Raw genomic sequence first — 27,331 nt, forward strand, 5'->3', positions numbered from 1 at the left:
TGTAGAAAAAATAAAGTTCTTATCACACAAAGATTTGGAGGACCCCCTGTAGTAACTCTGAGGACCCCCTAGGGGACCCGGACGCCCTGTTGAAGACCCCTGCCATAGAAGCCAGCAAGCATGTCTTCTATGGAATCATGTTGTGCAGCGAAAATAGCTTATTTACAGCTTGTAGATACGCTATTTATGGCTATTATTTTAAGATTAAGAGCATTTGAAGTGGTCAAAACTACCTGTTGTTCAAAAGCGTCTTCCATAAAGTCTTAATTGTCTCGGATATTTTGTGTAAAAGCAAAGGTTAAAACCTCACCTGGTTGGCAGTGTGTGGAACAGCAGGAACAATTAGGACGTATTATGTTATACAAACATTTTCAGTTGTAAGACTTTATTTTGCTTTAATTCAAAGAGCATAATTGGGGTTTACGTGTTTACGAGATTAGGGTTGGGCTGGCCCCGAATACATTTATCAAGGTTTGGTCGTTTGGTGGAATTCTCGAATTAACCTTCAGAACATATATATATTTTAAATTTAGGGCAGGTGACTTGCCATTATGATGGGAGCATACAGTCGCGACAGCTACTCTGTATCCATTACGTTCCCAAAGTAGCCCGGGGATAAGAGATAAACTAAACTTGGGCTGTCTCTGTGGACCTATCGGGTGAGTCTGTTCTTTGATGATGGAAACAGTTGCCTCTACGGAGACATTTCCATCCTCGTAATCACCATTCATCATTCGTTAATGTTCACGGTTTGTCGTCTTTTAATGTAGCTGCCTTGTCGTTGGCAACACTAATAACGAAGAGGAATTAGACCTATTTTATCCAGCAGAGGAAATGTAATTTTCAGCTTCACATAGCTGAATGCTAGCCTCGTACCCGCCCCTCTTCCAGAAACCATTTCATTTGTTTGATCTTCTGGAATCCTCCTGGAGAACGGAAGTTGGTAGTTTACTAGGCTAGCTGAATGCTGCCAAGTGGTCAGAGTTGAGCATGCAGGAGGGGCACTTAACCCATTTAGAACGGGTACACATTTTGTGTATCATTATTTTATGCTTTAACTATTGAAAAATAGCAGATATACAAGCTCACAGCGCGGCACCGAGTGCCGCGTTGCGAGCTTGTAGATCTGCTATTTTTGAAAAATCATGAAAATTAGAATTTTGACCCGATTCTATAAGTGTCTTTTGAATCCTTTTAGGTTTTTTGAAAAACCTATGTTTCTATTTCAGCAATCTGGCCACCCATCGTCAAAGAAAAGGTCCTTTTCACTTAAATGGAGCTCAGTTAGTCTGTTCTTGAGAGACTTCTATGTCAGTGGTGCTCAAACCTTTTCATGTGAAGGACCCCCAAAATGATATTTATTTGGCCACGGACCCCCATCTCAAAATATTTAGTTCCAGGGACCACCCAGAAGCAAAATTTGAGTTGCAAACGTTCGCTTTGAAAATACATATAGTCAAAGATTTGCACACATTTTCACGACTTTTTCTAAAATAGCAGATCTACAAGCTCGCAGCGCGGCACTCGGTGCTGCGCTGTGAGCTTGTATATCTGCTATTTTTCACTGGTTAAAGCATTCAATAATCATAGGCCTAAATGGGTTAAGCGTTAAGGTTAAGTGTTTCGCTCAGGGACACCTCGACACGTTTCCAGTGCTGGGAATCGAACCTGATCATCTCCTGCTTCCTAGGGGGCTCTTTACCCATTCAGCTCTGGTCGCCTTAACACAGCGAGGGATGCCAAGCTAACTAAAGGGTTCCCACGGTCATGAAATTCCTGGAAATATTTTGAAATTAGAAGAAAAAGAAATCCAGTACTGGAAAAGTTTTGGAATTGATCAAGGGTCCTGGAAGGTCCTGGAAAAAATAGCTATGCATTGTCTTTGGTTATTGATTCTGTTAATACCTATGAAATGACAAATTAAACATGGGTCAAATTGTCAAATATTAGAGGCAGAAATTGTGAAAATAGCCTCGCGTTGTGTAGATCAGCTATTTTCACAATAGAACCGTGTTATACAAAATTCCTCAACTCTTAGTGCTCGTCAGGGTGGGGTCCCCCCGGTTAAAATATGATTATTTCAGGGTTAAAGCCTGAAAATGTTGAGAACCACTGGCATACACTACCTGTCTTCGGGCACTGCGCATAGGAGTAAGCGACCTGTTATTGAGCTGAATTATTGTTCTATAGTCCTGGAAATTGGGTTAAATATTCTAGAAAAGTTTTGGAAAGGTTTGGAAATTGATTGGTAAAAATGTGTGGGAACCCTGTAACTAGTGTAACTTGCGGCCTGTGCTAAATTCCACTTGATTGTATGACGTTCAGTTAATCCACAAGCATTATAACTTCAACTTATGTTGATCATCCTAAAGTATTTGTGGAAAGCCTAAGCCTACTGGATCTGGTAAATTGCACAACATACAGTACATATGCAAACACGGATCCTTTCCTCTCTAAAATGATTGCCATGCAAGCCACGAGACAAAAATATCGGTAAAAAAGCAAATTTATGTTTGCTTTTTTTGCTTTTAATTAACATTCAAATGTCAATATAACAAATTAACCTTTGTGCCCAGGGCCCTTACCTGTGGGCAAAGTACAATGAAAAATCACGTGTTAACTCTGAAAGTGTAAAAAATGGGACACTTTACGATTCAGTTTTGATGTATAGTGCCAAAAGTTGGACAGATCTTCAGCCTCTGCTTTAATTGCGACCGTAGGTCGCACTTTACTATCAAAACCACCACAAAGTGTAAGTAACTCCGTCTGTCTGTCCCTCCGTCTGTCTGTCACACCTCACACGTCACACTTTTTCCCTGCTTATGTCTCCGCAACCGTTGCCCCGATCCATGCCAAATTTTGCACACACGTTCCTTGGCTGCCAAACTACAACCTCCAAGGACCCCCGGAGCTCCAGGGATCCCCAGGTCCCTGGGGGACCCCCAGATGTAAAAAATGACCAAATGCGCAAACATGACCAAATGACCACCCCAACGGGGCTGCTCACGGGGAATTCCCGGGGACCACCGACTCCTGGTGCTCCAGAACGGATGCAAAAGTGGTGGCGCCCCCAGTGGAGGACCCCCTACACTGCAGCTCACATAAAATGCCGTAACTCCGGCTAGGAGCGACCGGGACAGCCGGGGCCGGTACCTATTCGTCCGCCTTGCCGGCGCGGAGACCCCACCCCTCATTTCTCACATGGCCCTCTTCTAGCGCCACCATGAGGCCGATTCTTGCAAAACACATTTTTGGACACTGCTCCTACAATTTTCGCCCTAAAATCACGCAAATCGGTACACAGTATGTCTACACTCAAACCATCAACATGAATCTCTCCCATATAGCGCCACCTCCAGGCCGATTTTTAAAAACACATTTTTGGACACTGCTCCTACAGATTTTGCCCTAAAATCACGAAAATCACTACACAGTATGTCTACACTCATGTCATCAACATGGATCAGGAAGATTTTGGCAAAACACATTTTTGCCCTATTTTTGGAGATAAGTGACCTACGGTCGCTTATCTCCCGATTAGGGAGCCTTACTGGTGGTATAAGCCTACACCATGTAAAACAGGCATTGTTTCCCGCTCCTCCATAGCACTTCTATTTACAGTACAGGCAGACTCAGCTGTATGTGCATCAAGCTGTGTGCATCCACACTCCAGGATTTATTACCCTCCTTGTCCATTAACCCAAGACATTTGCCTTCCCCTGCGGCCGATCCCAATAGATGTGAATACGATTTATTTTTAACCACTTTAAACCTGTCATCCCTATTTTAGGCTTGTAAATGGTGCATTTAATCCAAAGCGCTTTACATAGATTACATTCAACCATTCACACACACATTCATACTCCGATGGCGGAGGAAACCATGCACCAACCTGCACATCTGGAGCAATTAGGGGTTCAGCATCTTGCTCAAGGACACTTCGACACTAACTCGGGGGGTGCCCGGGATTGAACTGGGAACCTTGCAGGTTCTCCATCCGGCCGCTCGACCCCTGAGCCACTGCCGCCTACTATTATAGTCAAAAGATTTCTGACTACAGATCGGCTATTTTTGCACATCTCCATTGTACTGCAAAGTATAAAATGTGGCTTAAGTGGTTTTAACTCTTGAGTCTGAGACACTTGACACGTGTCAAGTAGCAGTGGGGTTCGAGTAGTTGCTCCTTAAGACTGTAAAAGATCTCACACAAAGAGAACCCACCCACCAGTTGGGCCCTTTTTGTAAGGGCCTCCTCCTCGGCTAATGGCTCTCATCTCTTCCAGATGCCACCCATGACGTTTGAAGGGCCCTTGACTGCCTCAGTGGAGTGTGTGTGTGTGTGTGCTTGGAGAGGGACTCTCCTCCACTTGTCTTAATCACACAGCTCTAGGCCATCTCTTAATTGGCCTCCTTAATTAGGCGGCTGCGCGTTCTGTGCTCCAGGATCAATTTTGATGACGTTCTGGTGAAAGGGCGGCATTATTCCTCAGATTGTGTTTGTTTGGTTTTCACCCAGTGGAAAGGAATGTGCTGGCAGCCGCCCTCATTCATTCACATGCATATGACTGACATGGTTGTACCAGAAGTGTTCTGGCGTTAATGAGTCTAACGTTAATGAGTCTAACGTTAAATGGTAGACTGTGCATACTGCATTTATATAGAGCATGTATCCAAAGCACTTAATGTGCATTACATTCATCCGACAGCAATCTGGGAACGTCAAAGAAAAGGAAAGGCACCAACCTGCTCATCGGGAGCAGTTAGGGGGCTCAGTGTCTTGCTCAAGGACACTTTGGCACAAAGCCAGGAGGATCAAACTGTAAACCTTAACTGGCTTTTTTGAACCCATGCTATTTACATTTGCTGACGAGAGAAAGCTTGGAATAGTCAATGAAGAGAACATAATTATGTGACATTTATTTTGTCTCTTTTTGTTTAATATTATAACTTAAAATATAACTTTCAGTTATTGCTTTTGGGTCATAAGACAAGACGCATTAAAGGGCATTCATTCATTAATGTTAAGCCCTTATTGTGGTCAAAAGAGAGACATGAATTCACTGACTGAGCAACCTTTGGCATTGCTGGCTGGATGCTGTCCTTATCAGCAGGTCACGTTCCCTCTCCGAAAAGGCACAACATGGTAGTGTTCTGCATTCGTGTGTGTTGATCCCTTATCGGACAACGTCACTGATGGCAGTCGATACACGCTCGCATGTAGGCCTGTCACAATTATTACATAATCGTCGAATTGCAATTATTTTACATAATCGCAATTATTTTGTCATAACCGTTTCTATGTTGAAAAACATTTGTATGTTTTCAAACATTTAAAAAAATCTGTAGAGCTTGTAGATCGGCTATTTCCACTATCAATCAAGTTTCTTTGTATGTATAGGTTATGTGTCATATCTGCCACGTGCAACTTGCCAAGAAATGTAATTGTCAACGGCAAAAACACAATTAAATTGTTAATCACTATTAGTGACAATTAATCGTCATGTAAAATGTCAGTTTACAGTTTACAGTTTAGGCATTTAGCAGACGCCTTTAATCCAAAGCGACTTACAATAAGCAGATAATACATTACTATAATAACAAGATAACATGTCAGAACATCAACAACAATATAACAAATGCATATGAATATCAATCTAAAACAATAAAATCAGTAAAGGGAAAAACTAAAAAAAATATTGACTAGCTTCATGTATGGTCATTGAATGTCATAATAATCGTGACAGCCCTACTCTCAAGCTGCCTGCAAAAAGCATTCATACAAAAGTTTGGCGGAAGAAGGCTTAGGACGTAGGCCTGGGGCGGTATGGACATTTTGTTACCGCGATTACCGTCTTCCCATTTACCGCCGGTACTGCGGTAATTACCGCACCCCCATATCTATTAATTAAGCTTTGGCGATAAGCCAAAATATTGCAATCATCTTCCCAAAAGTCGCCTCTCCACAGTGGAGAGGAGACAGCCTGACTGCCCGAGTTATACTTCTCTGTACAGCACAGCGGGTCTGGCTTTCAAAGGAGCAGATCTACAAGCTCACAACACATCGCATCCGCGACGCGTTCTGAGCTTTTAGTTCTGCACTGTCGGGTTACCATAGTAACGTAGGCTAGCTACTTGGGCTTTTCAGACACGAACAGCTGTGTGAACAAACCAGAAGAGGAAGGGTAGTCAGATCGTGTACAGTGATTCTGTAAACTCACGTCACGTCTCAACTCTCAAATCGCAGACTGAGTGCTGCTATATACAGGTTTTAGTTACAAGACTTGACAGAAAAGGTTATAAAATCGCCGACGCGCCGTACGGGGCACAACGTGCGACGCGGTGAAGAAAGTAAAATAGTTTCATTTTCGGTTTTACTCCACGCGGCCCGCGCTCCGCCAGTAATCCGTATGAATAAAAAAAGATATGCCACAACACAAGGTATGTATTAACATCCTTGTGTCGAGTGGATTACAGAGAAAGTGTATGCTGCTCCGTCATAGAGTTGTGCTCCGTACCCTGCTCTGTGCACTGTGTGCAGGGCGTGATTCCTAAACCCACCAGGATTGAGTTAAGACCCGCCTCACTCCTGGAAGTCCTCGCGTTTCCACGAGGCGGGTCTTAACTCAAGCCTGGTGGGTTTAGGAATCACGCGTGTGCAGGACCAGGTCTGTGTCTGAGTGACGTATGTGGCTTCCAACGTGTGGTACACGGCCCAGAGCAGAGCGGCATGGAGCGCATGCGGTCCTCGCTTCTCCCCCGTTTTAAAACTCGCTTGTTTTCCAATAAAAAATAGACCTTTTTTTTGTCTTTTTACCGCGGTAAGCACAATGACACCGCGGTAGACCTCGGTATACCGCGGTACGGCGGTACGGCGGTTACCGCCTCCAACCCTATTAGGACGTTAGCGGTGATCTTTCTCTCTTGAATTATTACTCCTTAGTTTCTGTTGTGTGTAAGCGATCATAGCAACAAAAAAGCTGTCATCCTCAAAACACCAGCCTCACACAGGACACTGAATGAACCGAAACCAGCGCTCCTCAAAACAACAGGTCTGGGAATCTGTTGGGAATTACATGCAACCGCACGTGCATTCTCAATGTTTTGTAAACAAAAAATTGGTATAATGTGTGCACTTGGCTCACCATCAGTTGAACTTGATCCCGCATGTATTTGCTTTGAAATGGTCTTGAATTGTGTCACGCTTACTTTGCTGTATTTGCTAACACACTGATTATTCTGTATACTGGATGGCCAAAGGCAAGAGCTTCATCTTACAGTTCTGTGCAGTGGTGCTTTGGTTTTCTTTTCAGGGGGGAAGGTCATTTATTGACGTCACATGCACGTGCGACTCTAGATGTGTGCTTTCAACGAATCTCAAACAGTATAGGTTTAGACCTACCTACCACAGTAATGGAGCCATGTAGCCTATTAGGACGCACGCCAAATGTATTGGCCTGACGCCGTCCGGCCACGTCCGGCCTAGAAAGCACTACTGGTTCTGTGCGCGCACACACACCAGGGGTTGACGCCAAGGTCCCAGAGGCACTTGCCCGTCGGGCAAGTACAGGTCATGTTCAACTTGCCCAAAGGTTATACCCACTTGACCGAAAAGTAAATCCTTACTCTTGTGGAAAAAACAAACAAAAAACAGAATGATGACATGCTGCTTGTTGTTAAAAGGTAGCTGTCCTTTATGAATAGCCAATAATATTTAATGAAGACCGAATGCACTTTCCTAGCCGGGGTGCCGGCCTGCTTTGCTACGTTCCATGGATTTGTTTTGTCACTTCACTTCTCAGTCTGGCCAGCCTCCGATCTCCAAGGGGAGGAGGTGGGACACAGAAAGCGAGTGGAAACCAACCGCGGCTTCCAATTGGTGTGGGGGTGGGACAAATACGCCGGTGTGTATTGGCTGGCTGATGTAGCTGATTCATCTGAACAACATGCAATCAGCAACAACGTCGCTGCGTCACAACTTGTGACGTTCGGAAATACAAGTTAACTGAATCATGGCCAGACCAAGAAGCAAAGTGACAAAACGAATCCACAGAACGTAGCAAAGCAGGCTGGTACCCAGGCTTGCACTTTCCTGTTGGGCAGCCAGAAGGCAAACTCCACTTGCCCCAACATTTTATGCACTTGCCACAGGCAGTCAGGCCAACCGTTGGTGTTAACCCATGCGCGCTCAGTCGCTCACGCACATGCGCGCGCACACACACACACACACACACACACACACACACACACACACACACACACACACACACACACACACACACACACACACACACAGAGCTCACAACTCCGGTACCATGTGGCATGCATAGAAGAGAAAATACTAATCATTGAACTTGGAGTGATCCGTTTTGTGCATGAGATCATGCACCCTAATGGTGGCAGTGAATGATGTCAAAATCTCCCTGACGTATTGCCCTCTCTGCTCTGCTCTGCCCCTCCCCTGTGTGCACAGACATGCCCATATTTGGCCAGTGCCCCGCGCAAGACGATTTCTTCCTGGTGATGTGCAGCCACTGCAGTCAGGTGGTCAAGCCCCAGGCCTTCCAGGCACACTACGGTAAGTCTCCATCTTTCTCACACAGTTAGACTTATCCCACGATGACTCTGCTCTGCAAGCTCCAGGAGCTTGCAGATCTTTTACAGCTGAACGCACACATAAACACTCACGCACAGATTTAAGTAGAATTCATGATTTCATAAACTCTCTGGTGTCTGACTTCTTTTTTTTTAACGCTTTCTTTTTTCTTTTGTCCGAGCCTGTATGGCCGACTTTAGCTTCGATCTGCAATCTCTTCAGCTGGTTGGCTGCGTGGCGAAAACACCATAATTCTTCATATTCTGCTAATTTTATGAAACGCAGTGCTAGTGTTGTGGGGGGTGTTCCTTTCCTGCACACCGGTATTAGGACTTGGCTTTACATACTGTAGTTCTATCATCATCGTGAGACTTTATTATTGCTTTAATCTATGCGTACGCAAACACACATACTGTAGGTACACCTCTTTCTCTCACACCCACACAAACTGGCAGTTATCTTTTCCATCACTCGTGCATACATGAGAGCTGACACAGTTTGGTTTAATAGTTTTGCATTTTATTGCTGACTGGAGGGGAGGAGAGCCGAGCCTCAGGACATAGACGTTAGATCAATGAATGGGCTCAACTCTGTCTCAGAGGTGTGTGTGTGTGTGTGTGTGTGTGTGTGTGTGTGTGTGTGTGTGTGTGTGTGTGTGTGTGTGTGTGTGTGTGTGTGTGTGTGTGTGTGTGTGTGTGTGTGTGTGTGTCAAAATGTAACGCATTTGCACACCCAGGGGTGTGTTTTTGACCTCTACTCCATTCTCCCGAAACCTTCTGTCTTTCCGCAAACACCCGGGGGCGAAGTGGGCGACGTAGACTTTGACTACACCTACGCACCTGCCCCCACCACCACTCTGTTGCCTCCAGTGTGTTTACAGTTCTCCTGTTAATGTTTGATTTATTAAAGTCTTGCGTGCGCCTGTGCACGCGGCCCCGCCGCCTGCTAATGCACTGTTTTATCACGCAACGCTTTCCCTAAGTAGTCGGCTCTCCGGTGATGTTAAAACGTTAACTTGGAAGGCGGGGAAGGTGTGGGTGCGAGCGTGTTCTCAGCCTGTGAGCGCAGTTAAACAGACAGCTTTGACCAGGGAGCGTTTGATGAATTATGTATCTTGTGAGTCCAGGGATCCCTTTGCTGTGGATCTCGTTAAAAACTTTGACGTTAAAAACATCATCCTGCTTGGTCAAACTTTTCCCGGAGATGCCACCACGGAGCATATTAGCTGTCTGTTCCCTCCGCAGCTTTTTTGAGTGGGGGGCAAGGAGGTAGGTTAGACAGGGTGATGGTTTAATGAAAGGCATGTTTGTATCCTGTGGGACTTGTTGTCAAGGACTCTTCATGGATCGGTTTGATTTACAGGATTCCCACGGTCATGAAATTCCTGGAAATAGTTTGAAATTAGATTATTTTTTTTCCAGTACTGGAAAAGTTTTGGAATGTATCAAGGGTCCTGGAAGGTCCTGGAAAAAATAGCTATAGTGAAAATAGCAGGTCTACATGCTCACAACGCCGTTGTTGTGAGCATGTAGACCTGCTATTTTCACAATAGAACCGTGTTATACAAAATTCCTCAACTCTTAGTGCTCGTCAGGGTGCCGGGTCCCCAGTTAAAACATGATTATTTCAGGGGTCACGGCCTGAAAACACTACACTACCTGTCTTTGGGCATTGCGCATAGGAGTAAGCGACCTGTTATTGAGCTGAATTATTGTTATATAGTGTTGGATATTGGGTTAAATATTCTGGAAAAGTTTTGGAAACGTTTTGGAAATGAATTTGTAAAAATGTGTGGGAACCCTGGATTTAGTTCCTGCTCAATTGTTGTGTTGCTAGAGTCCATTCATGTTCTGCACTCTTGACAAGGCCCGGAGTCTGAGAGCATTTCAGCAGTCATTCAGATATATCCCACATTGGTTTGTTTTGCTTTGTTTTTCCACCCCTAGACGCAGCTTCGAGTATTTATTTACTTGATAATGTGTAGGCATCATTGTGTGGAGTCCTTTGCTGTGGGGTAAACAGTAGTAGCTGTTCCCAGTGTGGCCACTAGAGGGAAGCAAAGCAACGCCATGGCTCCTAGCAGGGCTGTCATCATTACCAACTTGTGTCAGCAACACATAGCACTCTAAATCAGTGTTTCTCAACCTTTTCAGGCCACGATGCCCAAAATAATGATTCATATTTTAACTTGGGACCCCCCCCACCCTGACAAGGACTAAGAGTTGAGGCTTTGCATTTTGTATAACACGGTTCGGCGTTGTGAGCATGTAGATCGGCTATTTTCACAATTTCTGCCTCTAATATTTGACAATTTGGCCAATGTTTTATTTGTCAATTTAGAGATAAAAAGTCCACTTAAGAAATGTGCAGATACCCCCTATACACTTAAACTTTATGTTGGTATGTTTACTTTGAGTGAGAAAACAATGTTCCACATTTAAGTTAATCATCTGGGGACCCCCCCAAAATATATTTATTTTGTTTTAGAATGCTCGGGACACCGAAAGACGGGACACCTCTGACCTGATAAATAATGTTTGCCACAGGGATTGTTGATCCCAAGTGAAATGATAGATTGAACCGGGAACCCTCCAGTTCCCAAAGCAGCCGCTCTACCTCCTGAGCCGCTGCCGTTTGGCCCCATGTCAACTAGCGCAGTGGTTCTCAACCTATGTTCTACTTGCCCAAAGGTCATGCCCACTTGTCCCGAACTTGTCCATTATAAAATGATGGCCGGTCGGGCAACCTGAAAGCAAACTTCACCTGCCCGAGAGTTTTATTTACCTGCCCGGGGCAGGTGGGCAAGCCTTAGTGTCAACGCCTGCTTATTGTGCAACATAAAGTTTAAGTGTATAGAGGGTATCTGCACATTTCTAAAGTGGCAATTTAAGGACTTTTTTATACTTCTAAAATGACGAACGTTGGCCAACTTGTCAAATATTAGAGGCAGAAATTGTGATTATTGTGTTATCTGCACAATAGAACTGTGTTATACAAAATGTAATGCCTCAGCTCTTAGTGCTCGCCAGTTAATATATGATTATTTTGGGGGGTCACGGCCTGAAAAGGTTGAGAACCACTGAACTAGACAAGTTGACATGCGATTACTCATGCACAGATATTGTGACATTTAAGACTGAGAACTAGGCATTCGTAGAATCGGCCTCGGGTCTTAATGGGTTAATTGATATGAATTACAATGGTTTTGTCAGATTAACTGCAAAGATAAAGCACCGCATCTTGTGCACCGTAGGTGTCTTGCAGATCGCCAGCGTTGAAGTAGCCTACAGTCTCCTTGCCAGGTACACTACGACTGCACAGTACACCATGCAGCTCAGCGCCGCAGGAGCCTCTCTGTCTGCTGCTGCCATGTTCTTATTTATTTATTTCATTCTCCTCCTGCTCCTCTCTCAGATGTCACTGTGAGAAGACGCCATGCAGTGCTGTGCCGCGCTGTGATGGAGATTTCGTGGCGTGTCTCTCTCCCCGTGTTTTTTGCGGCGTGAAACGATCCCCCCCGTCCATCCACCGCCACTCGAGGTCTTTGTGCTTGAAGCTACCTCGGCTCGGGCGGCTCCCAGCAGGGTTGACACCCAAATGAGTCTTGAGGAAGCTGCAAGCTCTGCCCGTTGTTTTATGCATTCATTTCTGAAGCCGTTGGAACAAAGACTTGTCTTCCTCGCGGCTCACACACAGGCAGGCATACCGCCTGGAATGCGCACACACACAAGCACACGTTTTTAGAATTACGTGTTCCTTCAGTTGGGATCTGCCACAGGCAAAGTTTGCAGAGCATTGTAAACGACTCCAACCAGTAAATTAATAAGTCATGAAAAAACGCTAATACGCGTAACATTCATGACCTTGACAATGGAGATGAATAGCATGTGGACTGCTAGTGCTATGTTTGCACTGAGATGTACACTATTAGATGGGCTTGGCAGATTAGCGTACTGCACAGGTCACCACCGCGTTCAGACGCAGCCGTGAGCTGGGATGGGTGTTTGGGAGTTTTCTTTGCAAACGGGTACCCTTGGGGGAGTGTTTGTGGTTATGTGCGAATGTTTTCCACTGCCTTGTGGTTTCCTAGTCTTCTGTCTCTCAGCTATGGTTCAAGAACAAAGCCTTTCATTTGGGGGGGTTGTCCCCTTAACTCATTTGTAGCCGATCCCGCGTATACTCGCGAAATATTAAAAGGTATCTATAGTGCCAATCCCGCGTATACGCGCGATATATATACTGTATATACACAGTAAAGCTGGCAAGGGCTACGTACCGTCCGTTGGAAAGTGCTGGCACGGGTGGACTCGCCGATTCAAAAAAACACTTTTGATGCCAAGGATGGCATTGGATTCTCGCTAAAATAGCAAAAGTATAAAGGGATCCATCTTCCACTCCTGTTTACATTTCGACCAGCACTACTTCCTGGTGAATCGTAAAGCTCGTCAAGTAGGAATTGTGAGCTCGATCTACTTCCGACCTTCAAAATAAGAGACTGGCCGCGGACGGAGCAGGCAGCCGGCAGCTTGGACTTTTAACCCTTTCATGTCTGGAGCACTAAATGGGTTAATATGCAGTTTGTTGCAACATTGGGTATTTTATAGATGCATTGTATAAATCCAGCGGGATGGAGTTGATTTAATATTGTAGCTCTGGATGGCTCAGCAGGCCACTGAGGGTCGGGATCCAACATTGAGGAATATAATGAGTCGTTGCCACCCGGCAGAAAACGTACAGTATGTCCATATGAACGCCCTACTTGATTGTACTGCAGTGTCACGCAAAAGCATCAAAAGTAGCAGATCTACAAGCTCGAAACGCAGCGTGAACCAAAGCGTTTTGAGCGTGTTGATCTGCTAGTCTTTAATTTGAATCCTGAAAAGTAACAGTTTTGGAGGCACGAAATGGAACTGCGTTACATTTCTGTTTGGCTTTTAGGCTTCGTAATCTAAAGTTGCACAGAGCATATATGACAAATTCAATGATTATTGAATTACTATACTTTCAATTATTTACGCTGTTTTTGAAAGATCAAGCAAACGATTATGACTATTATAGGCACAATAATTGGGATTATCTCACATAATTGCAATTAGATGAGTATGTAATGATGTGAGGGGTCTAGTAAGATCCACATTTAAAGTAAATCCTCTGTCACTCCAGAGTCTCCAGTTACACTACTGCAGGGTTCCCCAACTAGTTTTCCCCAAGGGCCGAATTATGTCTAGGGTACCAAGCTGAGGGCCACAACATTGCAGTGGGCGACGGTGGCGTTCCCACTACTCCAGCGACAGTTTTCGTCATTGTCGGGTGAAAATCTTGTATGTCCAAAACCGTTCGTTTTGAATTTATCATTTTAAAAATGATTTAAACAAGTGAAAACAGCCGATCTACAAGCACACAACGCCTCTCACCGCGAGGCGTTGTGTTCTTGTAGATCTGCTGTTTTCACTGCTTTTGTGCGACGGCCTTGTATGATTTGCGAAAGAACGTACAAATTTGGAGATACTAGGTTTCCACCTGACAACGACGATATACTAGTGTTGTTGCTACTCTTATACCACCATTATTACTGGGGTTGGTGGGGGCCTGACAGTAGCCCCCCACGGGCCGCAAATTGCCTGCGGGCCGCCTATTGGGGAACCCTGCACTACTGTATCATTTCTGTCCCTCCCATTGCCAGGGATTCCCCGTATAGTGTCGAGCCAACTGTTTATTTGACTGCGTGAATGGGAACAATAAAACTCCTCCTATTCCGTCTATACACCCCCTCTATCTCTCGATCGTCTTATAATAACCACCCTCCAGGACCACTGGGATTGGGCTCTCTCTCAGCTCCCTCCGTGTTGTGGCAGAGCATTGTGGGAGATTGCGTCACGCTGGGCTTTCCTGGTGTGAGTTTGCATGCAGGCGGGCTGTTGACGAACTGCCGGGGACTATGGGGGAGAGCGAGCGAGCGAGGGAGGGAGAGAGAAAGGCCTCAGGGTGTTCTCCTTGCCAAGGAGGGAGTGTGGAATGAGAGCGGGAAGTGGAGTGTTGCGCCATGATCGCATAGGTTGTAAATGTAAAGGAGTCGGGGAACCTGGCGGCCTCAAAAACACACCAATCCGGAGCGCTTCCCGGGAATTATTTTATACTTTAACTATTAAAAAATAGCAGATATACAAGCTCGCAGCGCGGCACCGAGTGCCGCGCTGCGAGCTTTTAGATCTGCTGTTTTGAAACCTGTCATGAAACTTTTTTGCAAATCTTTGAATATATGTATTTTAAAGCGGACATTTGTAACTCAAATTTTGCTTCTGGAACTAAATATTTTGAGATGGGGGTCCACGGACAAATACATATGATTTGGGGGGTCCTTGGCATGAAAAGGTTTGAGCACCACTGACATAGAAACATAGGTTTTCCAAAAAAAAAAACAGTAGGATTTAGAAGACACTTATAGAATTGGGTCAAAATACTCGACTTGCACAAGTTTTCATGATTTTTCCAAAATAGCAGATCTACAAGTTCGCAGCGCGGCACCAAGCTTGTATATCTGTTATTTTTCAATAGTCAAAGCATAAAATATCCGGCCTTAATAGGTTAATGGACTGGTGGAGAAAGGTTTGTGAGGAGCTATAGCAGAGTGTGTACATTTCCCAGTAGTAGAAGTACTAGTAGCCCCTCCTGCAGCAACAGTGAGGCCAGCATTGTTTCACTTAAGTAGGCCCATACCTCGCCGTGCTGGCTTGGAGCGGCTTAACCACCGTGATGTGTTGCTTTTTTCACCGCGGTAATAATAAACATTCCATACGTCCCATGGCGTCTCCCAGCCTTCCACTCGCTGACTCCCTCGTCCCACCAGATGCTACCCACCAAATAAATACATTCTTTCGACTATGATCCATGTGTGATCCTGAGGCGTATCCTCACAAATTCGCATTCATACCTTTGATATTTTACTCTAAAGATTTGATTCAATTGTCTCGCAGTGTAAAGAAAGAGGAGTCTATAAAATGACTTCTCTTTACACTGATATGTTGCTTTTTCACCACAGTAGTAAACATTCCATACCGTTCCAGCCCTACACTTGCCCACTCCCACCAGAGGATAGCCACAAAATAAATACTTTTAAATAAATAAATAAAATAAACACTTTTTCAACTATGACCAGTAAGACTCCCTAATCGGGAGATAAGCGACCGACACATCGCATACACAAACTTTAGAAGGCAATGGTAGCCAATCAGGAGGGAATATATGGGATAATATGGGAAATGGGACAGATCCATGTTGATGACATGACTTCAGAAATCGGCCTGATGGTGGCACTAGAAGAGGGCCATCTGAGAAATCCGGGGCGGAGGTCGTGATTTGCCAGCCAAGGAGTGTTTGCGATAGGGCCAACGGTGCCAGAGATAAGTGTAGGGGCAAAAGTGTGACATGATGGACAGACGGAGGGACAGCCGGTGGAGCTTTTCATAGTAACTGCGACCTGCAATCACCGAACTATCCTGAGGCATATGCTCACAAATTAACCATTCACGTTCATCCCTTTGATGCTTTACACTTTAAAGTCTGGTTCATTTGTGTCCTAGTGTAAAGAGGAGTACCGGTATTTAAAATCACTAACCGCCTACTCAGCTAGCTCTTCCAACAGAACTCTCTCCCCACCTATAGTCTTATCAACAGAAGTGGCTGATGCCCGTGTGTCATTGTGACCATCTTATGACACAAGAGGTTAAGTTAATCTTGTCATTGTTCTCTGGCCAACGATCAAGGCTCCCATGGAAGCTGCTGTGGATTTGAATTAAGAACAAGACAAACTTTGGCACCACGTGTTTCTTAAATCACCGTTCCGAACATTTCTTTGTTTCTTGTCTGTGATAGCGGAATGGTGTGAAATAATGTGTGCCAATGCCATTTAGGCTTGCCTTATGTAGTCTAGGCCAGTGATACTCAAACTCCGGCACAATTTTGACTGGCCCACCTGCTTAATTTCCTCAAAGTAGCCCATCCAACAAGCTTTAAACTGAGCAGATTGGACCTTGCGTTCCAGAGATAATGGCCAAAACATCTTGAAAGCAGCCATTGAAATCGCCGATTTACCTTTGGCTCTGCCTGACCAATTAGCATACCCAAAACGACATTGTATGCCTGCAAATTAAATTAAAGAGAGATGTAGGCCTGTACTTAACAACTCCATCATTAGCCATTTGGTAGCTAAAAAGTCTGGGAATCTAATTTAAGTATTGTTTGATTTTATTTTCCTTAGCAATAGCCACAACTAAATCTGTTTTCACAAGTTTATTTTCTGTAAAAAGCCTTTTGTGTTGAATGTGGGCCAAGTCATAAATAACATTGTGAAGCAATTGAAAGAGAGATGTGCTCAGCTATATTTAATGTTATCCCACTTGATAGCAGGCAGACAGATAGACAACAACCCAGACAAATGTACATTAGTTTGTTTTAGTGTTTGTGTGGAATATGGTAATTGCACAGAATTATTATAAAAGAGAGAAAGTACTTTGAAATTACTTTGATTACAAATTGTGTCATTGATAGAATATAAACGGAATTACAAGCCATAAAATAATGCGCATTTCACTTGTCTTATGTGGAAATAAAGCAAATAAAAGAGAGAAGTTATCAAGTTAATGTCATTTTATCAACTGGCCCGCGGCCCCTTGACATTTTTGTAATGTGGCCCGCCGGTTCAGAAGTTTTGAGTATCCCTGGTCTAGGCAACATTGTTGCCTACACTTATAATGCCTTGATTGAATGTTGACAGTGTCCTTTTTTTCTGTTGAAAGTCTGTTAATTTGATTAATCGTGCACTGAAGTATAAATTAAGCTTAATGGTTACCTTGACCTGCATGGGGGGGTATGTTTTGCGAAAATAGCAGATCTACAAGCTCCAATCTCTGAAGAAATGTGATGTAGAGGGAAAAGAATTTACCAAGTACAGTTGCAACTCTGTTGCGTTTTAGTAGTTTTAATGTGTTAAAACCTGACCATAGTCCATAGTCCCTCCTATCGCGTTACAACAATGTAATGTAATGTGTCTGGTGACGCTGCAAGCCATTGCTGTGCTACCATATCTTTCCAAGGGCGGGTAAAAGATATCACGTTTTGAATGAGAGCAATTGGCCCACGTATCCCCTTTTGATGCTATTTCTGTCTGTCCTTTCTCAATTCTGTCTTGTCCTAAGCTTTCCAAGTGCTCTCTCAACCCCAGGGCTAGTTATTTCTTTAGTTGGATTGGCTTGCAAATCCTTTGTACTTATTTGTTGTTGAGGAAACCTGCTTTTTTCCATTTGCAGAAGGGTTTCTGGCTGCTCACATTGATATTAATTTCCTCTACATTTGCATAATTACATTGAATGATCTTACAAATATCACCTGTTTTAAGTGGAATGCTCTAGAATGAAAACAGCTCTTTGGTTCAGGCTGCCAGCTGTTTGGTTTTTTTTATTTTTTATTTTATTTTTTGTTATCATGAACAGTTTTAAACTGTATATTGTTATATATTTTTCATTTTGTATCGTATTTTGAATGTTTAATGGTCCACAATGGAAACAAGCCCTTAGCTTTTTTTGTCTCCCATATGTCTCATATGAACCCTAACCCTAACCCTTCACATGAAAAGGTTTGAGAACCACTGACATAGTAGTCTCTCAAGAACAGACTTAAGGAGCTATAGTCAACTTTTTCTTGAAAAACAGATGCTAAAATAAAAATGTTTCGAAAATATGTTATAAAAAATTAATAAGCTTCATATATGTGTTTCTACTCAAAAATGACCACAAAAAGCGTAAAATAATAATAAAATAATCATTTTGGCCATTGTCAGACCGACACTTTGTTTACATTCTAGTCTATAGACTAGGATGTAAACAAAGTGCCGGCCCTACAACGAAAAAGTTGACTATAGCTCCTTTAACTGAGCTCTTTAACTCAGTTACTGCCAATTAAATATGCCTTCTTTGGGTTCTCCCTGCCAGCCCTCTCCATAGACTTCCATGTAATTTATAGTGCACAGATCATGCACGCCCATGCACAGATCATGCACCATGTTTGTGCAGGCTGTTCACAGCGTTCAAACAAAAAAAACAGATTGGAAATCCGTTCAGGCATTCTTGAGATAATAGCCATTATGTTTTACATGTTATGTAAGCAAAGATGGCTATCCTGTATGAAAGATGGGGTTGTATGGGGGTGGAACATGCAAAATCGCGATTAAAATCATGTTTACTAGATTTAATGGGGTCCAAACATTTTTTTTTGAAAAAAAATTTTTTTGAAAAAAAAATTTTTTTTTTGTTTTTTTTCTAAGTAAAAGTCGATTTAAGTCGTCTGGCAGGGAAGTCCATAGTGAGAAAGTTGATCTAAAAGTCGTTTGGCACTGTATGAGTTAAGTGAAAAGGACCTTTTATTTGACGATGGCTGGCCAGATTGCTGACATAGAAACATAGGTTTTTCAAAAAAATCTTAGAAGGATTCAAAAGACACTTGTAGAATCGGGTCAAAATTCTAATTTTCACGATTTTTCAAAAATAGCAGATCCACAGCGCGGCACTTGGTGCCGCGCTGTGAGCTTGTATATCTGCTATTTTTCAATAGTTAAAGCATAAAATAATGATATACAATAATGTGTACCCGTTCTGAATGGGTTAATATAAATGTGCTGTTTTCCAGATAACTTGGGTCAGGATTTAGAAGGTGTTTTTAAGTGTTAACCTCTCCTCCCCTGTCCTTCCGCAGAGAGAAGACACAGCTCGGCCCTCAAGCCTCCCTCGGCCTTCCCTCTGTCGGCGCGGAACCGGAGCAGCGGCGGCGTCGGGGCGGCGCCCGGCCTGAGCAGCACGGCCTCCTCCGGGGGCGTCCAGGGGGGGCGGCCCTCCACGGCGGGCTCCGCCGTCTCCTCCTCCGCGACCCCCTCCAAGTCCAAACCCCTCAAACCAGCCAAAGAGACGCTGCCTGGCACCCAGCGAAGGAGCCACTTCCCCCCCTTCAGGGTGCTGCAGCCTGACAGGATGTACGTTTCTCCTCCACGCAAAAACCACCGGCAACTTTATTTTTTTTTACGGTCAAGTTGTGCAAATATCCATAGTTTATTCAAATTGGTTATTTGCACTTTTTTGAAAACGTATCGGTCAAAACCGATAATCGGTGGTCTAGGACATTGGTTCTCGACCTTTTCAGGCTGCGACCCCCAAAATAATCATATTTGAACTGGGGACCCCCACCACCCAGAGTTGAGGAATAAAACTTTGCATAACACGGTTCTATTCTGAAAATAGTAGATCTACATGCTCACAACACCTCACGTTGCGAGGCGTTGTGAGCATGTCGATCGGTTATTTTCACAATTTCTGCATCTAATTTGGCCAATGTTTAATTTGTCATTTTAGAGGTATTAACACATTAAACGCCCACGTGGTGCCCACGCGCTAATCTCTTTGATGTTTACGAGTGCCCAACAACGCGTTAACGTGTTGTACAGTAAACTATACTATACTGTACTGTAGCTACTGTACTTGGCTACCACGGTGATGAAACAAACTCCATTTCCCAACATGCAGCGTGAAATTACGTCACCCGGACGTGCTGTCTGTCTCGTTGACTTCCTGTTTAGCGGCTGCACAAAAATGCTGTTTTCTCCAGATTCTTTTCCTTTTTTCTTTTTTTCTCAAATGGCGGCCTCTTCTACCGGCCGTAACACAAACGCTGTGGCTTAGAATTGATAAAAAACGGTCCTGACTGAAAGACAAGATTTTCGCGAAATAAACAGGACATGCTTGGATTACATTTACTCTGATTACTTTTCTCGCCAGTACTTCAAAGGTAGGTAAAATGGCGGGTTGCCATGGGCACCAGCAAATTAAAAGTTGAATAATTCTGGGCACCCGCTGTGTTAAAAAGTTCTTAAATTGTCACTTTAGAAATGTGCAGATACACTCTTAAAATGTAAGTCGGTTTGATAAGTGAGAAAACAATGTTGCACATTAAGTTAATCATCTGGGCACCCCCAAAAATAATTTGGGGACCGCCCTCGTCGGGCTCTAGTCGACTTAAAACAAACGCCAAAACACCTGGAGCAGCATTGCTCTGTGGATAGTGTTGGCCTTTTCTCCCCCTGCCTCTGAAATCCCTCAATCCCTGCACTTTTTCTGTGTTTTCCTTCCTTTGGGTTAGTCCTCCCCTGCCACTTCAATCTTAACCCCTCATCCCTCGTCTGGCCTTCCAGATGTAGACTTGAAATTTAAATCTACCGTTGTCGGGAACCGTAAAAACGACCTATCTGGAATTCAGCATCTTCCCACATCTCTGAATTAAAGATTGGAGTACCGTTGCCATTTTCTCCTTCCCGATTTCCGATAGCAGGGGTTGACACTAAGGTCTCGGAGGGACTTTTCCCCAAAGGTCATGCCCACTTCCCCACAAAGTAAATTGTCAATTATAAAATTATATGTAAAATTGTATTTACTGTTCAATTTAACACTTTTTTTAACTTTCTGGGGGAAAACTGAAAAAGAAATGACTGTGAAATGGCAAATTCTTGTCTAAAGCAGGGGTTCCCAAACTTTTTTGTCTCAGGGTACCCCATAAATATTGTTTTTAATCCGAGGCACCCCTAGATTATAATTTTCACTCCAAGCACATTATATTTATAATATATTGTCGTTGTCGGGTGGAAACCTTGTATGTCCAAAACCGTTCGTTTTGTATTTATCATCCATAAACTGTACTAAAACGAGTGAAAACAGCAGATCTACAAGCACACAGCGAGGCCCTGTATGATGTGTCGCACTAGTTTTGTGCGACAGTCTTGTATGATGAAGCAGGGGTTTTGCTTTACCAAAAAACGTACACATTTGAAACTTGGAGATACGAGGTTTCTGCCCGACAGTAACAATATTTTAGTGATGTTGAGGAAAATGTTGAGATAATAGCCATTTTTGTTAGAACTTTCAGTTTAAAATTATACTAAATATTTTTTCAAGTGTCCAAATAAATTCCAAATATTATCAAATGATCTCACGGCACCCCTGGACTGCTGTCGCGGCACCCCATGGTGCCCCGTCACCCACTTTGAAAACCCCTGGTCTAAAGGACAAGTGCCTCAAAAAGTTAATGTCAAGCCCTGAATGTATTCTCCTCTCGCTCTCAGCCTCAGCCCAGCCGTCAAGGTGGAGAAGATGAACCTGAAGTCGGACATGGCGTCGGCCAAGCTGACGCAGGCTCCCCCGGCCCCCGCCTCGACGTCCTCCACCACCTCCACCTCTTCCTCCAACAGCACCACTGTGAGCTCCAACACTACCGCCCCCACCTCCTCCAACTCCTCCTCCTCGGCCCTCAAGCCAGGCCTTAACTGTCCCTCCATACCAAAGCCTCCCGTGCTGGCCCCTGGGGGCCACATCCCCAACGGCAAGGGCCACCTCTCGGCCTCCCTCGCCGACAAGAAGCAGCAGCAGGACAGCAGCGCCAGTAGCAGACGCCACCTCTACAAGAGACTGTCAGGTCCGTCTGGTTTTGTTCTTTTGGTTATCTGCATATTTATCTTTTTTTTTTTTTTTTTTTTTTTTTTTTCTTTTTTTTTTTCACGTTTATGTAATGTAATATTTCATCGTTGTTGGGTGGGAAACAGTGTATGTCCAAAACAGTTTGTTTTGTATTTAGCATTTTAAAAATGATTTAAACTAGTGAAAATACCCGATCTATAAGCACACAACGCCTCGCTCCACGAGGCGTTGTGTGCTTGTAGAGCTGCTATTTTCACAGGTTTTGTTAGACAGTTTTGTATGGTGAAGCAGGGCTTCACCATACAAAGCCAGGTTTCTGCCCGACAGTGACGATTTGCTGAATTAGAAGCTCAGAGCTCTTAACCATTTATTTTAAACCCTATACCTTAGATAAAATTAAACCCTCTACTGTAGATGAGTTGCAACTGTGTACATGGAGCGCTTTTCTTCCAGCCACACCAAACCTCAGTGCCAAAAATAGCCGATGTACAAGCTCACAATTTGCGACACGTTGTGCGCTTGTAGATAGACTAATCTCTCCCAATCTGGCTAGCCATCGTCAAGGAAAAGTTCGACGCCATTTTTGCATCAATGCAAAAGTCTGTAATCGAGAGACTAAATCCCTCCTGATGCTTGGGTTAAAGTTGTTAAAAAGCTCATATCCAAAGACCTTCCTGAGCATCGTGTGTGTGTAGGGTAGCATATATGTTGCAATGCCTGTTCGTTAACATTGTCCCGCACACCTTTTGCTCAATGGCTTACTCCCTCTTCTACCCTCTTCTCCATCAGAACGCGAGTTCCAACCAGATATCCACTGTGGCGTTATGGATATAACGGCTCGGAAACCATGCACAAGATCCCTCACATGCAAGGTAACAAGTTCCTTCTCGAGTTCTCCCTCTCTCCGAGGCCTCGTTGTCTGAAGTTTTACTTCATTTCCAAAGACGTTGTGTTAGATGGCACTCTTCGCAAGCTATGAGTCACCCTATTTGTTTCCGAGGGTCCATGCTCAAGCTCCCTCAGCCCTATGTTCCCTCAGCCTTATGTTCCCTCAGCCTTATGTTCCCTCAACCCTATGTTCCCTCAGCCTTATGTTCCCTCAGCCCTATGTTCCCTCAGACCTATGTTCCCTCATCCCAAAATAGGACCCTATGTTCCCTCAGCCCTATGTTCCCTCAGACCAAAAATCTCAGTCCCCCATGACATTGTTTCCGACGTCTCATTGTTCTGACGCCCCATTCGTCCGATGCTGGTGAATGCTAACCTGGTGAATGCTAACCTGGTGAATGCTAACCTGCCGACGCTGTTGAATGCTAACCTGGTGAATACTAACCTGGTGAATGCTGACCTGCCAACACTGGTGTATGCTAACCCGTGAATGCGGACCTGCCGACACTGGTGAATGCTAACCTTTTGAATGCTGGTGAATGCTAACCTTGTGAATGCTGACCTGCCGATGCTGGTGAATGCTAACCTGGTGAATGTTAACCTGAAGAATGCTAACTCTTTATATGCCCATATATGGAGATCCCTGATGTCATCATTATTAAGGCCATATCTGTGAATGCATGGGTAACAGGGATCTCCATATATGGGTAACTGGTCCGATATATATATTAATAAAGGATAACATAAATTAAAAGTTCACTTATGGGTATTCCCAGATGATGCCCTGTTAGGGGAACCACACCAACAGAATCCATATATGGCCAAGACAGATGGCGTGACCTTGCCCAGTAAGACGCCCTTAATGGGACATCGGAACAATGAGATGTCGGACCAATGCCATGGCACCGTCTATTTTGGGCTGAGGGAACATAGGGTCTATTTTTGGGTTGAGGGAACATAGGGCTGAGGGAACATAGGGTCTATTTTGGAATTGAGGGAACATAGGGCTGGGGGAAACATAGGGTTGAGGGAACATAGGTTATAATAAATTGTTAGGGAGTGAGGGAACATAGGGCTGAGGGAACATAAGGCTGAGGGAACATAGGGCTGAGGGAACATAGGGCTGAGGGAGCTTGAGCATGACCCCGTTTCCGAGACTCTCACCCATGCAGGGTGATCACGTGATTGCAAAAAAAGAAATCGCATGATTCACTCCCCATGATATTGGATTTGGAAAATGTCATAATGCATTCCATTCTTGTTTTCCCGGTACCTCAGTTTGTCGGCCATGTTGAGTTTGAAGACATTGCCTCTCTCCACTGGCCTGTTTTAATTTAATTTAGTCAATTCTACAAATGCCTTCTAAATCTGTCTTTCTCAAACGTTTTTGTGCCAAGGACTCACAAAATGATATGTATTTTGCCGCAGCGGTGGACCACCCATCTGAAAATGTTTTGTGCTAGAAAACCACTAGTCCCTCCGAAACATTTTAGTCCTGTTTTTATTTGTTGAGGAGATTGTCAACTTGTTTAGGCTTTTTTTTTTCATCGTAGATTGGTTTTAATTCCAGTGAAAAAAGGCGGTTGCAGAACATTCTTCGTCATAGTTTTGGTCGATGAAATGAACACTGCAAGTACGCATACACCCAGGGGTGTCACAAGGGGTCCTTCCGCAGTGAATCCTTGTACCCAGGGCCCAGAATTTGGTGCGATACACCTGATCTTGACCTCTCCCCCCTCCCCCCACAGACACATTCCTTAGGCCAGCGGAGGGCGGTTCCGGGGCGGAGGAAGCGCTTCGACACCCTGCTGGCCGAGCACAAGAACAGAGCCCGGGAACGCGAGAGGGAGATCCACCCCCCTCTCCACTCCCAGCAGCCCCCCACCACCACCACCACCACCCCCGCTCTCAGGGACCCCCACCACCCCTCGCCCCACCGCCTCTCCTCCTCCGACCCCCACCAGGCGGCCCACCACGGCAACGGACCCGCGCCGGACGCCACTGCTAAGCCTTTACCACTCGGAAAGCCCAAACCTCACAACGCCGGTCTTCCACGGTAAGGACTTGTTGTTCTCTTCGTCCACCTGTTGAGGACGGCCCGCTGATGTGTACACCGTATATGGCAGTGGTTCTCAACCTTTCCCGGACAAACTGTCACTTTACTGTCATCTGGTGACCCCCCCCCAAAAAAAATAATGTTTTGGATAGGGCTGTCACAATTATTACATAATCGCCTAATCGCCATTATTTGACATAATCGCGATTATTTGACATAATCGTGAGTATTTTTCATAATCGTCATAATTGTTTCCATTTTGAAAAATGTTCATATATATATTTTAGCGGAAAAAATAGCGGAAAAAATAGCAGATCTACAAGCTCACAAAGCATTGCATTGCGAGATTGTAGATCGGCTACTTCCACTATCAATGTTATTTTTTAAGTATAAAGTTGTCAAATATGTCAGTCATTTCTTTGTATATTTAGGTTATGTGTCATATCTGCCATGTGCAACTTGCCTACAAGCCAAACAGAAATGTAATTGTCAGCGACAAAAACGCAATCATTGAGTGACAATTAATCGCCATGTAAAATGTCACTTAGATTCTCAGTCTGGCCATGATTCAGTCGACTCGTATTTCCGAACGTCAAACTTGTGACGTAGGCAACATCGTTGCTGATTGGATGTTGTTCCAGCGAATCAGAATACGGTTAGGGTAGCTACGTCATCAGCCAGCCAATACACACTGGTGTATTTGTTCAAATTATAACATAATTATTCTAAATTACATGTATGGTCATTTGAGGTTAGCCAAGTGCTACGGTAAGTGCTATGGGCTTAGGTGGAGTCTGAAGAGGTGAGTCTTCAGGTCACGGCAGAAACTAAAACTAAACCCATTTAGGCCTGAACACATTATGACGCAATATTTTATGCTTTAAATATAAAAAAATAGCAGATATACAAGCTCACAGCGCGGCACCGAGTGCCGCGCTGCGAGCTTGTAGATCTGCTATTTTTGAAAAATCGTGAAAATTAGAATTTTGACCCGATTCTATAAGTGTCTTTTGAATCCTTCTAAGATTTTTGGAAAAAACCTATGTTTCTATGTCAGCAATCTGGCCAGCCATTGTCAAAGAAAAGGTCCTTTTCACTTAACTGGAGCTCAGTTAGTCTGTTCTTGAGAGACTACTATGTCAGTGGTTCTCAAACCTTTTCATGTGAAGGACCCCCAAAATGATATTTATTTGGCCACGCACCCCCCATCTCAAAATATCTAGTTCCAGGGACCACCCAGAAGCAAAATTTGAGTTACAAACGTTCGCTTTGAAAATACATATATTCAAAGATTTGCACACATTTTCACGACTTTTTAAAAAATAGCAGATCTACAAGCTCGCAGCGCGGCACTCGGTGCCGCGCTGTGAGCTTGTATATCTGCTATTTTTCACTGGTTAAAGCATTCAATAATTCTAGGCCCTAAATGGGTTAATAAAAATGTGCTGTCAAAATGAACACTGCTCTTTCCCCCCTCCTCTACCCTTGTCAGACTAAACAGCGGTCACGGAGGCGGGGGTCCACCCGGGGACCCCTCGTTGGTCCACGAGTCGACGCACCATCCCCCGACCGCCCCCGACGGCTTCTCCCGGCCCTCCAGCGACGAGGGGGAGAACGAGGAGCGGGAGGAGGGCCCGGACAAACTGGACTGCCACTATTCAGGTTATCACCCTCGGCCGGCAGCGGTAAGTCCACTGTCTGCAACACTTGACCCTCAACTAGGGTGACTTTTCTGTTCCATATCGATATCCAATATAATGATACTTCACCAACAGGGGACTCCCTTTTTCCCCGGTGTTTAGGTTAGGTTTAGGCATAGTTTGACTAAGGTTAGAGTTAGGTTTATTCATACAACCACTCCCACATGGGAAAGTCCCTCACCGATGGTAACGGTGGAGTAACTGTTTCCTGGTTGTTAGAAGGGATGGGACGATACGCGATATTATTGTTTATCACGATTAAAAACACTAGCGTTAATCGTGTTGTGGAGATTTAATTTATCGTGATATCGTCCTCCGTCATGCACTGGGATCAATTCACCTTTTATTTGCCGAGCTGCATATGCGGTACCACTTAAACCCTCTATAATTGGTAAAAGGTACTTACTTGATACTGTCTTTTTTTCCACTCTCTATCAAATGTCTTCGCCAAAAAATAGCAGATCTTGCGACGTGTTGTGAGCTTGTAGATCGGCTATTTTTTGGCAAACGTTCCGCCCCAGGATTGATTATCGCGATATTTTTCATATCGTCCCATCCCTAGTTGTCACACAGACTCATCTCCCAT

General features: G+C 44.3%; 1 protein-coding gene across 2 annotated transcripts in view; it reads left to right on the plus strand.

The window, feature by feature from the left end:
* The window catches only part of atxn7 (ataxin 7), a 55,101-nt gene that overhangs the window by 21,507 nt on the left and 6,263 nt on the right, over positions 1 to 27,331 (plus strand). For both annotated transcript variants that reach the window (XM_080727690.1, XM_080727691.1), the window contains exons 5-10: positions 8,471 to 8,575; positions 19,340 to 19,613; positions 21,750 to 22,099; positions 22,891 to 22,973; positions 24,738 to 25,045; positions 26,538 to 26,730. In XM_080727690.1, the coding sequence (XP_080583816.1) occupies positions 8,471 to 8,575; positions 19,340 to 19,613; positions 21,750 to 22,099; positions 22,891 to 22,973; positions 24,738 to 25,045; positions 26,538 to 26,730 (1,313 nt within the window). The remainder of the gene's footprint in view (positions 1 to 8,470; positions 8,576 to 19,339; positions 19,614 to 21,749; positions 22,100 to 22,890; positions 22,974 to 24,737; positions 25,046 to 26,537; positions 26,731 to 27,331) is intronic.

This window comes from Nannobrachium achirus (assembly GCF_963921795.1).
Source record: "Nannobrachium achirus genome assembly, chromosome: 6".
In the NCBI taxonomy this organism is placed as follows: domain Eukaryota; kingdom Metazoa; phylum Chordata; class Actinopteri; order Myctophiformes; family Myctophidae; genus Nannobrachium; species Nannobrachium achirus.